General features: G+C 47.8%; 1 protein-coding gene across 1 annotated transcript in view; it reads left to right on the top strand.

Annotated features, from left to right (window-relative positions):
- The window catches only part of cacng2b (calcium channel, voltage-dependent, gamma subunit 2b), a 51,447-nt gene extending 35,243 nt beyond the window's left edge, over positions 1-16,204 (top strand). Inside the window, exons 2-4 of the mRNA XM_086212303.1 lie at positions 1,144-1,227; positions 11,836-11,976; positions 13,897-16,204. Of these exons, the coding sequence (XP_086068429.1) occupies positions 1,144-1,227; positions 11,836-11,976; positions 13,897-14,429 (758 nt within the window). The 3' untranslated portion in view covers positions 14,430-16,204. The remainder of the gene's footprint in view (positions 1-1,143; positions 1,228-11,835; positions 11,977-13,896) is intronic.
- Positions 16,205-18,114: the final 1,910 nt, after the last annotated feature.

Raw genomic sequence — 18,114 nt, 5'->3', positions numbered from 1 at the left:
ATGCTCATTTAAAAGCCGGGCACTAAGCGTTTGTCCTTCAATTGCCAATTAACAAGGGCCCATTTAATTGCAGTGGTTTGGGAGGACATACAATTACCACTGGAGCTGAACCAAGCTAAACACACACACACACACACACACACACAATCACTCTTAATGAGCAGCACTATCAGCTCTCCTTTCTTCCTCTCTTTCATTTGCATGTGGCTCACTCTCCCCTCCCACCTGCTCTGTCGAGGCGCTCAGATGAAACACTTCCTCTCCTCCTGTCTGTCACTCGCTGCTCTGATGTGTTTCCTTCAAAGGTGTTAACAAACTTCTCTTCCTCTCCTTCGTTCCTTTGTCTCAAACGTTGCATCTCCTCTTCTTTTGCCAACATTCTCACACTTTCATTCTTTACTGCCCCCCTTGATGCATAGAACACTGTTGGAATTTAATTTACAGTATACCCTGTTTTGATGTACTTTTTTTCAAACTTTATACTTCTGTTCTGCTACAACTCATGGACAGATATTGCACTTTTTACTTCACTTCATTTGTCTTACAGCTTGAGTTACTAAAGAGTACCACAGGGATAAAGTATTTTTGTAGTCCAACAGGAAGTTAGCATCTCCAAGGGAGTTAGCATCTCCAAAGACCAATGGGATTGTTACTGTGCGTTTTGGATTCGTAGAGAAAATTAGTGACGTGAGACCTGGACTTTTTCTTCATCCTCACACAATTTAATGATTTTTTTAAAGATTAAACACAGTAGTGAGGAGTGCTTAGCTAACAGCAACATAGAGCCCAACGCTCCAGGGTCTTTGTTGGAGCAGGACAACAGTCCCAGCTGTCTGTCGGCTCCAAGGTCGTCATGCACGTTCATATTTTACTACGCAACCAGTACTTGTACTTGTCTTTATTTCAGTGCAGAACTTTAACTTGTGGAAGGGTACTTAAACACATTGGTGTTAGGACTCAGTAAAGTATCTGAGTACTGCATTTGACTTTTACTTGTATAATTTCTCAAATGTACTTTTCAAAACTTACTTGTTTGACTTGCAAGTGTGTTTAAAACTCTCTCTTCTCTTTTCCCACCTGTTGTCTGCCTTTTCCCCTACCACTTTCTTCTTTTCTTTCTCTCTCTCTCTCTCTCTCACGCAGGTTCTTTCAAAGGCATGTGTAAACAGATAGACCACTTCCCCGAGGACGCCGATTACGAGGCAGATGCTTCAGAGTACTTCCTACGTGAGTCCCTCTGCATTTATCCATCTCTATAAAAAAGGAACATTAACTACCTGAAGTGAATGAAGTGAGCAGCTGCACCTGGAAACATGCGAGCAGTGACAGTTTGTGCTGATGCAGTGTGGAGCGTCTGTGTATCATTCGTCTAACAGTGACACCCCTGACCCCTCTGAGTACCACACGATACGGAGCTGCAGAGCATTTTGGTCAGAACTGAGTGGAACGGCTCGGTGGTCAGAATAGTAACAGGTTTATGGAGAGATGAGCCCAATGAAGATCTGGCAGCAGCAGCTGTGAGTGACAGCTTAGCCTCTGTCACCTGAACGGCAGAAGGAAAAAGAAAAGGGCGACGAGCTCGTCCAGAGAAGAAGAAGCTAGCAAACATCAATAGAGAGAAAGTTTAATGTTAGTTTTGTCATGTTTGTTATTCCAGCAACAGCGAGATGAATGGAGGTCAGGGTTGTGTGTTGTAGCTTCACCGTCAAAAGCAAACGTGTTCCTGCCTGAAGTTTTAAAATCGGTGGTTGCTGGTTGGGAGCCGTTCATACGTGACTCAGGATTCTGTGGTAGCCATTTTAGACCAGAGGAACACTGATCGGGTCTTTGGTGGTCCAGGTGATGGTGGTTGACGGTCCCACAAACTGCAGACTTGGCCATCCGTGAGTGGACGTTTGAGTATGTTGCAGCAACAGTGCTCACTTGAACCCAAACCCAGATCTTCCCCTACCCCTGATTTTGAGCCTAAACCTAGAAACAGGGGCCAAGCCTTCCTGTAGACCATACAGGGAACGAGGGGAAGAGGGTCGGAGCAACTGCCCTGTCGGGTCTTGTGGCTTGGAGGACGTAAAGAACAAGAAGTCAAAGGACGAGGAGAAAGGAAGGTTGAGGAGGTGAAGGACAAGGAGTAGGGTATCAGTGCAGTGCTGTCGCTTTCCCAACGGCTTGCCAATTAGGACACTTTCTTCTATAAATACTCCAGGCTCCGCTATGTGGGTCAAACCTCTCCCTTTCCTCCTTCCTTCCATGTATCCCTTGTCTCCTCCCTCTTGCTTTCCATCCATCTGTTTGTCCATCTCCACCGAGGCCTGCACGCCTGGCTGACAGCTGGTAGATGGAGACCGAGGGGTGCAGCGGGAGAAGATGGGGATTAGACAGGAACGCAGGAGGCGATTTTCATCCCCACAAAATCAAAAATCACGTCTTGTCCCCATCGCGGAATGCTACCTATTCCCTTTTGGGATTCTTTGAAGGAATGATTTGATGTTCTCACCATCCTTTTCCAAAGGTTATTTCTGTTCTGCCTCAGAGTTTTTTGAGTTTTGTACCTGATTGGTTCCTGCACGGTCACATGACCTTTTCATGGTTGTAACTGGTTGTAGATCCCAGCAATTCTCCTCCCTGAAACTGGACGAGCACCGCAGGATTTCAGAAATGTTGTGGAAGTCCAACTGTATGAGTTTGAGCTCATGATTGAGGTGCTGACGCTGCACCTCTGTGGGCGCCAGCGGGCCGTGTTGATGAGTGATGGTCCAGATCAGTCGACACGCGCACAGAAAGTTGTTTTGCACCTTGAAGATGTTGAAATTGAAGAGTTTGTTCAAGCCAGCGTTTCTCTTGTCTGTCGTCATCGGAGGAGGAAGACAAGTCAGTTCATGTCCCTGCCACCAAAACCTGCCCCCTGTGACGTGGCGTGTTGCCGTAGCACTTTCAGACGCTGCCGATCACTCACATTGCGCTGCTTCCTCTGCACCAGAGGAGGAAGACAGCCCGCTGCATTTTTGAACATGTCTGAAATTCATGGTTGGCAGCAGCCGATCAGGCCGAGATGGGTCCTCGCGCCCCCCTGCGCTGCATGCCAAACAAAGATCTGAGCTGAAATTTGGGTTGATTTTTAAACGAGTCCTGTGGCTCATAAATCGGGTCAGAAACCGTCCTGAATCCGCCAGGGCTACGTGAGGGCAAAGCACATATCACAGCTTGCTTTCTCTTTTTCCTCATTTCTGAAGCAAAAACCCATTTCACATCAACAGTTCTACTTCTGTCCTTAACACTGAAAACATGCCTGCTGAAACGAAACTCAACGAGACATTTCTCCCCAGAAAATGATTCAAGCGTTGAGATCTGCTCCGGATGAATGTTCCGGTTGTCCTCAGCAGCTGGAGGGAGCTGGAAGTCCAAACATTAAAGTTTCTGGAATTGTTCCGTTTGGTTCGTAAAAGGATTCACCGGACATTTATGTTAGTTGTTTGTCTCTGTCTTCCAAATAGCTTTCGGTTTCAAATGTGGATCCGTTTCTGTAGTAGATGTCCTCAGAGACGCCCCGGTGGAGAGCAACCGCTCGTCAGTCGGCGTCAGAGATGAGGCATCATGCTACAAATGTACTGTTCTGGTAAACCATCCGGGCAGGGATGAGACATCCACAGTGTCCTTCACAACCCGTGGCCTCCAATCGCCTGCTCCACAGGCTCACATAAAATTTTGGGTGTTCAGCTCAGATGAACCACTGATCCTGCATTTCGCTTTCCCTGCGGTGCGTTGCCATGGCAACTTTTATTAAATACCCGTGCAGTCGTACATTCGTTCATGTAACAGTACAAGGTAGACGTAGTGGGTCAGGGCATCCGCCATGTCAGCTGTCGGTCTCACTTTATAGTTTGTGTCCGCGGAGAGAAATATTTTCACCGGCACTGTTTTGTGTTTTACATCCACTTTGCACGCCGTTCTGTGGCGATGTCACTGCTGGTAAAGTGGCGGTGGCGGAGTCGTGCGAGTGTAAGCTAGTCTAGTTTAGTTTTCAGAGACACTGACAGACCTGCGAATGGTGGTTGAGGTGGCGAGGATCAAACCAGGCTCCGGTGTTCCGCACCTTGGACCTGCTCTGTGGGACTCCTTCATCTCATCTCTACATCCGCTGGAACGCTCAGGACAAAAACTGTATGATATGTGTTAGTGTGTACACACTGATATGTAAGAGGATGTATTGATGCTGTGAGACCGTACATATTTTTCTAATATTCTATTGTATTTGTACTATGAAGTCAATATGGACTGATGTATTTGTACTGCTTGGGTCTCCTGTGAGAGGCTCCTGGCCCCTCGGTTTCTCTGCTCAGCAGAGCATCTCGTCCTCACGCGAGTCCTGACTCGCTGCATCAGATACTGAAAACTATTTAAAACTATCTTCAAACGATCATGATTCAATATTTATTGCCACCAAATCTCATTTAGAAAAAAACCAATAAGCTGTCAGTCAATATTCCCTCCAACGTCCCGAGCGCGTCACTGAGCCCCAGCACCTTCGTTTCTGAGACAGATAGGAATCTTTAATCACAAAATTGTTTTATTTGTAGAAACGTTTCATTAAAAAAGCCTTTAATATTTCTCTAAACAGGGCACGCTTGTTTCACCAACAGCCTTCTGGTGAGTAGTTTTAGATGATGCGTTCTTTATTAAAACTATTCCCGCGGTGCAATGAAGGGGCGGGTCCAGGGCTCACACTGGGATCCACTAATTAATGGTTTCACTTCTCATGGTGATGAGGTGACAGCACGTTTCAACAAACTCTTCCTGACAGAGTAAAATGAACACGTCGCATGGACTTTTTACTGTAACCATCGCCCTGCCCAACGCTGTCAGGTGACAGGTGACACTGACAGGTGACACTGACAGGTGACACTGACAGGTGCAGATGATGGCACACTTTGTCACATTGAAATATTCCAGTATTTGTTGATCTAAAAAGAAGCCTCAGGTCCTTGTTTTCATAGCTGGGAGGTTTCCAGTCCAACCACAACCCTGCTGGGACTAAGAAGGGGAACCAGTCACCCCGGAGTCGTCATGTGCTATGTGTACACACGTAGTAATATTCCTCTATAACAATACTCTGGTTTGATCAGGGCTGCGCAGAGAGCGTGTTCCGGCGTGTTCTGTGGTTCAGTATGACACGGTTTAGTCGTGTTCTCGTGGCACTCTGTGGTCGCGTGTACGTCTTCTTCAGAATATCCGTCTTAGAGTCGTGGTTTTTCCGCCGGTTCACAACTTCTGGCATGTTTACAACCAGATGCATAAATGTGCAGCCTATTGCTCCCACGTAGACGGCTAATTCACCTCACCTCTCCACTCCAAGAACGTCTCACAGTGGCTTCAGGGAGCAGTGGAAAAACTCCTCACATCACTTTTCTTTCGTGAATGCACATTAATACACGTTATAACTGTAAAGCCTCACAGTTTGGAGTCTCTGAGTTTAGATAAAACAGTGGGAAAGTTCAGCATCTCGTTTTAAATAATCCGGATTGGCGTCTAATGACCGTGAGCCGGTGAAGTGTCCCATCACACAGCAAACCAGTCCACTCTCATAATCTGATTTATTAAACTCTCTGGTCGTCATTCTGGTTGTTGGAGGGAAATCCTTCACTTGAAGTGCAGCAGGTTTGGGAAATGCTTCTGATACACCAATAATGGCCTTCTAACGTGCTGTAATGTTCAAATCCGCACCGTTAATGTTATTCAGTGTCTGGTTGAATGGAAGTTGAATCATTGTGGTTTTTTTTAACGGCCTGAATCTGGACATAAAAACAGGATCGGAGGATCCGTGAAACAGAAGCGGGATGGCTGTTGACTGGTGGGCTGCCTGTGTTCTCAGAGCGGCGATGGTGGGCGTCGGCGGTGGCTGTCAACAACAGACGTACTACAAGAAAACCCACAATCCTCAATCAGCACAAGGCAGAAAATGAAACTCTGGTTTGGGCACAGCAGGTCTTTATGTTGTGAAGCTTCGATAGTGAAGGTCTAGCAAGGATCGGACAACGGCCGACATCAGAGGCACTGTCCTGAGCGCGGCGCAGGCGCAGGCGCCAGCACAGGCGCCAGCACAGGCGCCAGCGCTGCTTCCCAACTGCATGAACCTGCACACATGCAACGTTTGGACAAAACAGCTGCTACAGTCGTTGCTAGTCGATGGAATTGCCATAAGATCGAGCCCCCCCAGCACTGACGCTGGAGAGAAACGTCTCAACTCAGTGAGTCTTCACTTCGATTTAAAAGCCTGTGTTAGAACTAAAACTGTAGTAGACTGGTATGATATACTGGATGAGAGGTGGATTCTCTCTCTAGCTTCCCAGCAGAAGCCTTCAGCCCTCCACCACACACACACACACACAGCCTCCTCTCTCTGAGTGAATCTGTACATGTGCTTATGTAAGGGCGAGCAGCAGCCTCCCTCCCTCCTCCTGCAGGAGTTTTACTATCAGCCGCTGCAGCCATGGAGAGCCACCACCCCTTGCTACGGCTCACGCCGGCTGGTGCGCCATCCACTCCGTCTCCATTTCAAACCATTATGCTGCAGATCACCGTTTTCATGTTGGAGTTATATTTCTGAGAATACGATCAAATTCTCATCCAAGCGGTTTCACACAGTAGAGAGCAAAGATTTGATGGTCAAAGGTCACCATGACAACCACCACGAGACATTCAGCTGACTACCTATGTATTTACGCGTATCGGCTCAAACACACCGTCGGTGATTCGTCACACATACTGACTGGCGTGCGCAGCTGCCAGTCGTGCTGAACATACGTGGCGCCCCCTGGTGGGACCGGCTGCTTCTGGTCAGCCTTTAATGAACGTGAATAAATATTTTATTACTATTAAAGTCAGACTTTGGAATGTGAGCTTCTGGTGTCAACACCTAAATGGAAATGTCTTGTTTAGAATAAGACAACATCCACGTGGAGAGGGACCTGCAGTCCAGAGCCGTCCCAGAAACAAAGACCACCCGAGGATAGAACGTTGACCCGGGCCTGGAGACTCTGATGTCCTACATAAAGCCATGGTTGATGTATAGCCTGCTGTCCGTCGTACGTCTTCCCTGTCTAGGACTCCCGCTGTCCTTGAAACCACAGCTGATGTTGATGGTGTCACAGATTTAGGAGGCGGTGCGTCTCTGGGCGTCGCCGCTCTTCATTCCTCTGCATTCACAGGACGAATAATTGAGATTGCGGGAAAATCAGTGGGTGCAGTTCTGTGCTGACATGGTTTGACAGCGTGTGTTTTCCTTTTACGACTGTGAGGATGAGAAGCGTCAAACAACGAATACGTGAGGGGACGAGCGTTTGGAGACTCGTCCAGCAGAGGAAATCTGTGTGTTCCGAGTCTGATGTGAGGAGCAAAACACACTCTTAAAATGACCGAAGCCGTCGTGCGTACGGATTCAGGAGAGTGTGATAACTGTGTGGTGGAATGTATAACGTGTGTGCGTGTGTGTGTTTGTGTGTCTGCGTGTGTGTGAGGTGTCGGTGTGTCGCGTCTCATGCACGGAGATGTTGAATGGGATTAGACAGGGCCGACAGCTCAGCTCTGGCCTTAACTGGCTTGGACAATCATACACACGAAAACACAGCTGTACTTCTATACTTGTGAGGACCCCCCAGTGATATATCATAGCAGTATAATTGCTGCTATGTGTGGGATATCGAGACGGTAGCGGTAGAATCCAGCCGCATTTTCCAGCTGAACCAGAACCAAGTCTGACACATTAGTGACTGAGACTGAGTTAGAAGGTTGATCAAACTCCAGTCGGGGGTCCAGTGATGCAGGACGCAGCACATTGAGACGCCTCCATTGAATAAAAAAATAATAATGAAAGAAACCAGCAACTCGGAAGTCTTGGGAAAGAGTTCCTGCAGTTGGGGTCGAGCACTTCATCGTCATTGTGCAGCATCATGGAATTACAGTAAAACTGTGCGGGCCTTTCAAGAGGAGCAGGTAGTCAACAGCTGAAAATAGCGTCAAAAGTACAAGCTACAAAAAAACAAGTAATATATCAAAGCACAAAAGAATGCCTTCAGGCGTCATCACGTAACGAACAGACAACTCGGGCAGAGGGATTATGTTCATATTTACTCTGTCGTTTCACTGAAAGCTGACGTGACCCAACCTCAGCGCGAGGATCCAAGTCTTTGTCCTCAACCAGCTGCTGGCAGTCAGGCAGCAGGTCACTTTCTACCTTACACACATTTTACTTTCATGAAGGGAGACAAAGTTGTGGTTTAAATGTAAAATTCACAAACTCACTGTGAGCCCCATTTTGGTCAAGTACACTGCACAGGATAAAATATGAGATATTTTCCCTTTGGAATGAAGTGTAACCCAGGAGAGAGGAAGAATGAAATATCCTGAGGCACCTGGAGGCGGCACGTTTGTGTTCCAGTTGAGTTCTGCTTCAACCTTGACCCGGAACCACGTCGTCACCCTCAGAACACACACGCGGTCCAGATGTGCTCTGAGGTGGAAGCAGTGTGCTGGATGCTCATACGTAACACTAGAACTCCACACCAGGACGCTATAGGAGACACGTCACCCACTGATGATGTCATCTGACTTGCTGATGTCACCGCAGCTATTTTTGGGAGCAAAGTTGCGACATGGAGGCATATCACGATTTACATGAGTAACACAGCATGATAGTAACTGGCAGGCAGTGTTTGTGTGTGTGTGTGTGTGTGTGTGTGAGAGAGAGAGAGAATAGTGAACACATCTTTCAAGCCTACACACACACACACACACACACACACACTCCAGAGAACATTACATTCATTAGAGTGTAACCTAACATAACCTTTCCATCTTTCCGTCATCCTAAAAGGTGGTGACTTAAGTCATGCAGACTTAATTTGTGTCCCCACAACATAAGGACTACCGGGTATCCTCACACACACACACGCGCGCACACACATGCACGAATCCCCTGTTGCTGTTTTACAGAGTTTTTGCTTCCACATGTTCTTTGCTGCTGGGCTCTCCCACGTGGGAGGAATGTGATGTGTGTGTGAGTTACTAGTTAGATCTGTGTGTGTGTGTGCGTGTGTGACAGAGGGAGCCAGAGAGAGAGAGAGAAAGCGAGCAGATCTCTCCTGCGTGGGTAGTGTACAATGTGTATGGGAAACACCCCACTTCGGACCTGATGAGTGAGCAAGTGAGCGAATGAGTAAGTGAGTGAGCGAGCGAGCGAGTGAGTGAGTGAGTGTGGGCGGGAAGCTGGATCGATGAGTGTGTGCACTTTGTAGCTTGTTGAATTCCTGTGTGTGTGTGTGTGTGTGTGTGCGCGCGTTTGCATATTGCTGCACTATAGTTTGTGTGTAAACATTAAAGTGTGTGTGTTCACACAGAGCTCCCATGGTGGTGTCCACCCACACCTCTATAATTCAGCCACAATTACAAGGCTCTCCTCTGCCGCAGCTAATGAAACCATAAGTCAGCTAGACACACACACACACACACACACACACACACACTACTGCAGTGGAACCAAGTGGGAGAAATGAGGGGAGGGTATGTGTGCATAAAAATGTGTCAGTAGAAACTGAGTTAAGTTTTTCTCTTTGTTTCAAATGAGTTTGAATCACATGATCTGACTTTAAAACTTCCCCCCCAACAGTCGAATTTCCACGCTGGACCTGAGTGGCAGCGACTGAACGCACTGCTCGTGATCCTCTTTTCATTTCCCTCACTTCCGGTTCAGCTCTCACACAAACATCACTCCTGCCCTCTGTTACTGGTAGAACCGCTTTCACCACGTTGAACGGCGTGAAATCACACATTCGCACGCAAGTTTCTTTTCATTTTATTGCAGCACCGCGTCTCTTTTTTTCAGCCCAGTTTTGCCGCAGCTATGCTAACACTTCCTGAAGTACCCTGCCGACGCTGAGCCTACTCAGACAACCAGCCCGCGGGCAGGTGTCATGTTCATGGGTTTATCTGCGAGTGTTCGAGCAGCCAGCGAGGCAAACGTGAGATACGAGAGGTTTCCACAGCCAGAAGCATCGGTCATGTGCACACGGCGAGCGCACGGAAGTTCCTGACAGTCCATCAGACGGTGGCGGAGACATTTCAGCTGACTGACCAACACACGTTATCCCAACATCAGCACCTTTAGTAGGGCTAATAAAAGCGACTGCGACTTCTGAATGTCACTTCGGCCGCTGTTGTCTCGCAACACTGACTCAGGCAGGTGGAGCTTCGCAAACGCTCGATAAAAATTTGATTGCAAAGTAAAAACCTTAGTGTCGTAAATTGTGTGGTATCCATTAAAGTATCTGCTCGGGGTTTGTCTCTCAATGTAATAGAAGGTCTCAGCCAGCTGTGTGTTCACCTCAAGAGAGCGATAAATCAAGTGCAGCACAGGTGCGTGCGCGCGCGCGTGTGTGTGTTTGTGTGTGTATGTCCAGTATGAGCAGCTTTCCACCTTGAAGAAGTCAATGAAGGAGGGGAGATGGGGTTAAAACAAATAGGATGAAGGAGGAGGGGGCGTTGGTGCAGCGCCAAGTCTGAGGTCACCTTTCTTCGTGTTTGAGCTGCTTTGCTGAAGGCAACCGGGGGGTTGGGGGTTGGAGGGGGTGGCGGCAGCGGCGGTGGGGGGGGCACAGAAAACAACAGAGGAACAAAGATGGCTGGGTGACATTATTAAAGTTGACGACACGTTTTCTGTCCCCCCTTCAACAGGCAGTTTTTTCTCAGATTGTTCAAAGTTGCCTCCAACACTGCTGAAACGTAGGACATCTGATGTCATCAGGACGCACGTTTAGGTCGGGTTTGGAAATTTTACTTTGGAGGAGCAAAAGACTGCTAATGTGAAAACAGAAAAGCTCAAACTCCTCTACTTACGTCTGTCCATCCCCACTCTCATTCACCTGAAGAGATTCTGCTGGTCAAAGGTCAAACGTGAATGTCACTGCGGTGGTCACACACATCGCAGATGTATACAATGTAGTTTTATTAGTTATACGGTGACAAGTGAGGGGGGAGGGGAGGAAGAAATTGTTTCTTACACAAAGGAGGGAGAATTATTCAGTAAGTGGCGTTGAGAACCAAGTCCAGGAATGTGACATTGGCCATCTGGGCCCCGGCTCGAGCTCCGTGACCGCAGCAGCGCCACGATAACCCCGGAGCCAATCAGCTAAGCACTGGACAAACAGACAGACAGCTGATGGAGAAACCGATAGGAGGGCGAAGAAGGACAGAGATAGAGGAAGTTTTAGCGAGATGGCGCGATAGAGCGGTGGGCACGGGTCTGATGGAGTGAGAAGCTGTCCAATAAAAGAGAGACCGGATAAAGACGGGAGAGACGAGGCCTCTGATTCGTGGGTTTGCTGGCTGGAGAGACTTCCTCCTCTCACACGACTTTACGCTTTCAACCTGAGGGCTCTGGTGACCAGTTCAAGGCTGCCTGCACCAGTTCTCACATCGGACCCGGATCTTTGGGATCTGGATGACGTCACTGTCCACCGCAGTACTGACGGATTTGACTCATGTTGCATATCAGAGGATAGCAGCGCTCATCGTCAGTGAACTCGCCTCCTGACGCTCATTTTCCAGTACTTTTTCTGTTTTCAAGTGACAAAACTACGTATTAGTGCATTAAATGATGACCCATGTGACCACTGGCCGGCTCTCTGACACCGGCGCCAGTGGCGAAAAAAATGTCTGCTGGCTGATATCACACAACTTTTGTATTCAATCAGCTGTCCAGTTTTTTGTGATGATGATGATGATGATTATGTCGACGATGATGATTTGTCTGTGTGTGTGTGTGTGTGTGTGTGTGTGTGTATCCAGGTGCGGTGCGAGCCTCCAGTATCTTCCCCATCCTGAGTGTGATCCTGCTCTTCATGGGGGGGCTGTGTATCGCTGCCAGTGAATTCTACAAGTCACGCCACAACATCATCCTCAGTGCTGGCATCCTCTTCGTCTCCGCAGGTACGAGCGTCCGCGTTACTATGACAACCAGGATGCCAGAGAACCACAACACGATGATGCTGAGCTTGTAGGTGGCTTCATCGGTTGTAGGGAAAGTTAGGACATCAGCAGTTGAATCTGTTAATCTAACTTTCCCCTCTCTGCTACTACTTTTACTACTACTACTACTACTACTACTACTTCTAGTATTACTATGACTTACCACTGTCAAAAAAGAGTATTAACTCTTCCCCTACCAGCATTTTTAGGAAGCCGTGTTTTGAGCTTTTCACTCATCATTCAAGACCACCTTATTTTGTGCTATGATTATGAAAAACTAAACACATCAGAAAAAACAACCTCAGGGTGGTAGAGGATATGACACGGTGCACACACGTGACCCCACATGTCCCAGTAACGGCGAGTCATGGGCGAGCCGTCGGTTCACTTCTTATATAGACACACACACACACACACACACACACACACAGAGCCACTACCAGCTGATGTGTTATGTAGCGCATGATGTGTGTGTGTGTGTGTGTGTGTGTGTGTGTGGCGTGCAGCAGATGAAGCTGAGGAGAGAAAGACTGAGCAGCTTTCTGTTGTGCCATTTTGCGTGCATGCATGGTAGTGTGTGTGTGTGTGTGTGTGTGTGTGTGTGTGTGTGTGTACTCTGGTTCTAGGCCATGGCCTACTGTGCTGTACTAGATAACTAGTTCGCCTCCAAGTCAGAAGCGAGAGCTGCAGTTCTCTCTGCTACTCTCTTCCTCGCTGTCTGTCTGTCTCGCTCGCCCTGTTGCTAGGCTAAGACGAGGCCACTGGGATTACACTCTAAAAATAAGGTGTCCCTGATACTCGTCTGCTCTGATCCACCTCAATCAGGCCTCACCTCAGTCTGCTTCTCTCTCTGTTTTTACCGTTTATCTGCATATTTGTCTTCTCATCTATCTGTGAAAGTCAGTCTGTCCATGTGTCTATTTCTGGTCATGTTGTATGACAAGAACACCTAAAATAGAGGAGACAGAGAGAGAGAGAGAGACAAAAGGAGAGACGGATGATTGATGATTCTGGCACAAAGAGTGTAAGAAATACGTGGACACAAATGTGAGAGGCGAATCTGCCCCAGTTTGAATCTCAATGAGGGAGACAGGAAACCGCTGGCTGTCAGTCGCCACAGTTGGACAAGTGTTGGATGAAACATGTGGTTTGTAAACTGGAGCAGATTCTGTTGATACTTCCTGCTGGTGGCGTGCGGCACCGGTGGCTTACAATTTGACGCCGATTTCAGATATTTAGCAACAACAATGACAGCAAGTCACCGGGCTTCATTCAGTAAAAGCAAAAATGTTTCATTAAAAGCCAGTGAACTATGGAGGATTGGAGCAGCAGCATCTGACTTGGTGTGTGTGTGTGTGTGTGTGCGCGCGCGCGCGCGTGTGTGTGTGTGTGTGTGCGCGCGCGCGCGTGTGTGTAGGGGGTGTAACAGCATTTTCTGACACTGCGATGTCCTACTGGAGTTTTAGCAGCATTTTTTTGCAGCACTTCCGTGATTCAGACTGCTTCTCAGCGCTGGTCCAGCTTCTTTACCAACTGGCCTCTGAGATCAGTTTTCTGCATCATCAGCAAGAAAATACTTCAAACGTGGCGACGCTGTCTCAGAACTGTGGGTGTGCGGTCAGCAATCTGACCCGGAGGCCACAACAGGACCAGGACGAGCTAAGACTCCCTCCAGTTCGGGTCGCTCGACTGTCTGCTCTGTCAAATCGTCCGCACTCTAGTGATATTACTGTTGTGGTATTACTGTAGTAATATTTCTCAATATTTACCGTGTATTGTCGCGTAAATTTTGTGAATGATCAGCCTTTGACTGACAAGGACAGTAACGGTGGCGGCGTCTGTGAGGCTAACGCACTTTGGCTCGCTCTCTTCCTGTCGCAGGCCTGAGCAACATCATAGGAATCATCGTCTACATATCAGCCAACGCCGGGGATCCTTCCAAGAGCGACTCCAAGAAGAACAGCTACTCCTACGGCTGGTCCTTCTACTTCGGCGCCCTCTCCTTCATCATGGCCGAAATGGTGGGCGTGCTGGCTGTGCACATGTTTATCGACCGCCACCGGGAGCTGCGCGTGGGGGCGCGGGCCGCCGACTACCTCCAAGGTGCAGCCATCACACGCATCCCCAGCTATCGCTACCGTTACCGCCGCCGCTCACGCTCCTCGTCCCGCTCCACGGATCCCTCGCACTCCCGCGAGGCATCGCCAGTGGGCCTGAAGGCCTTCGGGACGCTGCCGTCCACCGAGCTGTCCATGTATACACTGCCCAAAGGCCAAACGGGCACCCCGACGGCCACCTATAACTCCACGGAGAGGGACCACAACTTCCTGCAGGTCCACAACTGCATCCAGAAGGACTTGAAAGACTCGAGCGGCCACAGCAACACCGCTAACCGACGTACCACACCTGTATGAAACAGACAGAGGGGCGTCAGACACTGAAAACAACATCAGAGGGAATTCGGGGGGAGGCAGCAAGACATATCACAGTGTAAGGAAACGTAAGGAGGAAGAGAAGGTCCTGAAACGGACGAGCGGGGGCTTCTGAGCGCTCCACAGCACCTCAGATTACCGAGTTTCTGAAGCCAGAAACAGAAAAAAAAATGCATAAAAAAAGAAACGTGCATGATTTTCCCATCTACCATTGTTTAACAAGTTTGGATCATGTTTGTAAAGATTTGAGGGGGGATGGGGAAGGAGGAGCTGGGATGGGGGCGTGGCTGTGGAGCTGTGGAGTGGTGGGCCGGGCCAGTTTAAAGGTGAACTTTATATTTTTTACTCTTCCTCAATCTGATGAAAATGGGGTGTAGTTTACCCCTCGGCCCTGCCTATGATCCCGCCCTCGCACTACCATCCCACAAGTCCCCCCAACACACACACACACACACACACACACACACACACACACACACGCACGCACACACAAAAACACACACGCACCCTAACCTCCCTGGACCCCCCACTCCTCTCTTTAGTTACCGTATCTTCTTGATTTAATCTTTATTTACATTAATACTGTGAATCATTGCGGTGTGAGGTTTTAGCAGGGAGCGATTCAGGCCGCAAGAAAAGGAAAAAAAACAACAACACATAAGTTAATATATGTATTGATTATATATGAATATATGAATATATATGTTAATAAATCATGACTAGACCTCCCTGGTGCAACAAAAAAAAATTACAAGGAAAAAAAAAGAAAACAAAGTAACTTCACAAGTGAAGCCAAATCAAGTCGTCATGGAAACCAAGATGGAGGATTCATCATGACGGTCAAACGCTTCGCTCCACTTGATGAACTGATATCGGTTAGTGTTAGTCACATTATCACTTTTTTACAACAAAAGTAACAAAACAAAACAAACAAAAAAAAGAAACAAAACCTTTGGCCTTCCGCTGAAACCCTGGCAGCCATCTTTGTTCAGGGTCAACTGGAGGTGAAGAGGCAACCTCACTTTTTTTCTTTTTTGGTTTTTTTTCGTTTTCTTTCTTTTTTTTTTTTTTGTTTGCTCCATAAAGGGGCGGAGCGAAGAGAGAACTCTGGGCGATGGAGGATCTCTCAGCAAACTTGAAGACGACTGTGGACGATGAAGCGTCACTACTGCCAAAGACACAAAGTAGTGCGTGACAGAACATGGCTACCAGCGAGGTAAAGCTAAGCGAGTCCAAAAAAAAAGGAAAAAAAAAAAAGGAATTTACATGCATGCTAATCAAAATCATCTGATCTGCTTTTAAGGAACTTATGTTTTGAACAAGTGAACAATGATACCATGTAAGGGCAGTGGGCGTGACAAAGTAGAAATTAATGTTACAGTACTGTGTCTCTTTCAATTCTTTTCTCTTCTGAGTGGGACGTTGGGACGGGGCTTTATTACGCTTGAAACAAAAAGAACAAACTTTGGACAACGGATCAAGGCTTTTTTTTTAAATATTGAAGAATATCTCATTCTTGCCTTTTGATTTTTTTCGTTCCTTTGAACTCTCACAAAGCCTTAGTCCTTTTCTTTGTCTCATTTTCTTGTTCTTTGGTTTCGCGTTGTGTTGTTGTAAATGAGAATTACGAAGAAAAAAAAAAAAGCGTAATATCTTTCAAGGTGCCAAAACTGAATGATTCTGAACTTGGATGCATCAAGTCCTGATGATGAATAAAAATTGAACCCCCCTCCCCCCGTAGGGAACGGAGTGAGTCTTTGTTGTGTCCGGTGTCTGAAAACGCCACACAATGGAGGAAGTGACACTTCGGCCCAAAAGGAAAACCTGATTCGTTTGAATGTCTTGAAACCGTGACGCCGTTTGCTTCCCTGCTTGACTTGTCGGTGGATTCAAAAGCCGTTGAACACAAACTTGTTCCTGCAAGTGACTTCGGACTAACGGGCGTCTGCGCCGGAGGTTCACACGGCGGGCAGCGTAACTTCTGGGTCGCTCAATCAAAGAATTTGTGGATGTGTTGAGTAGAAACCTGCAGAAGAAGAAAACGCGGACGACCCTGGTTTGGTTCTGTTAATCCTCGGTCTCCGTTAGCTTCCACCGGCAACGCGAAGGTGACATTTTCTGAATTCAGGATGAAAAAAACCAAATCCTCACGAGTTCAAGAAATTTAAAAGTGAGACAAATGAAAAATGATGTTTGGGCGAAGCGTCACTTGATGACATTTTGACCAGGAACAACAAGACCAGGGCTCGTTGAAGGCTTTTTCTTGAAGATCCTTTTGAACAGGACAAATGTGGTTGTGCGCAGAGGAAGCTTTTATGCACCAGAATGAGTTCTGACAAAGAAATGAATGAAAACTGGATCAAGTAAACGAGAAGAACAAGTGCCGTTTGACCACATGGGGACTTTTTAATGACTTTTAATCCCTAATATTCATAAAAGTGAAGTGAGGGCTTTCAGACCTGCAGAGCCTGGATCAAATATTTACATTCCTGCAAACCACAGGTGAAGCTTACCTCGCTATTTCTGAACAAAACTACGCATCGAGAGCATTTCTGACGAGACCTGCAGAGGTAAACAGACCAGGAACCCTTCTCGTCTCGGAGTTTGACAACTTGGGCACATCCAGACTGAATGTGCGCGTTCTAGAGGACCCACGTATGTGGAGCCGGGTCGGTCCGCTCCCTCCTCCAGAGCCAGACGCGCTGCTTAATCCCCTCATTCATTCACTCCCTCCTCCAAGCGAGTTAATTAGCGGAGGCTTCAGCCGGACTCCAATAGATCAGCATTTCATAGCGTGTGATCAGGATAATTGGGGTTCTAGTGGAAGATCACGCAGCGACGTCCTCGGGGTGCAAACGGTATCACAACATGTTGGTTTGCTTTGTTTAACACTAACATCCAATTATTCACTCCTTCACTGTTCAGCCTCTCTCTCTCTCTCTCTCCCTTCCTGGCTCCCTCACTCATTCACACCCCATTCACTTAATCTCTCCTTCTTTCCATGGTGTTCTCACTTGTTCAGTTCTTCCCTCTCTCTCTCTCTCTCTCTCTCTCTCTCTCTGCTGTGGAATAAATGTCAAATTCTTAAACATCAGCTTCAATGTCCTGCTGCATCCCTGCTCTCTCTCTCTCCCTCTCCATCTCTCTCCCTTTCCTTCTCTCTCTCTCTCCCCTGGTGCGATGATCAAAGTGGCTGGCGTGTCTCTCTGCAGTACTGCTGTGATCGCTGAAGAGAGGCAATGGGGGGGGGGGGGGGGGGGCGCTAAGGCAAACAGCACCACACTGCCCACCTCTGGTCTGGAGGCTCTGAACCATTTTCTCAAGCTGGAGCTGGAACTCGGCAACCCCTCCGCCCAGCGCAGGTGCACTGTGGTGCTCAGCAGCCCCATGAATGGAGTTGTTGCTTCCTCCTTGTGTTGTCTGAGTTAAGGGTTAAGGGTCTGAATTGTTAAGGTTAGGCAAAGGTTCTGAATGGTTGCAACCAGTGTGCTGAGTCAAACGTTTAGCTCCGCCCACGTTGAGCCACTCCTCGATCTGCGTCCTGCCGTCAGGGCTTTCTCAGTACATCAGCTTACGTAGGGCCAATTCCCGTCAGAGGGTGGCGATACATGCAACCTTGGAGTGGTTTCAATAAGCAGCGTAGAAGAAGAAACCCTGGAGGTCCACC

The sequence above is a fragment of the Aulostomus chinensis genome, chromosome 8 (assembly GCF_037954235.1).
Source record: "Aulostomus chinensis isolate RoL2024-O1b breed Wild chromosome 8, RoL_Achi_v1.0, whole genome shotgun sequence".
In the NCBI taxonomy this organism is placed as follows: domain Eukaryota; kingdom Metazoa; phylum Chordata; class Actinopteri; order Syngnathiformes; family Aulostomidae; genus Aulostomus; species Aulostomus chinensis.
The sequence above is the reverse complement of the archived record's forward strand: the minus strand, read 5'-3'. Positions and strand labels throughout refer to the sequence as shown.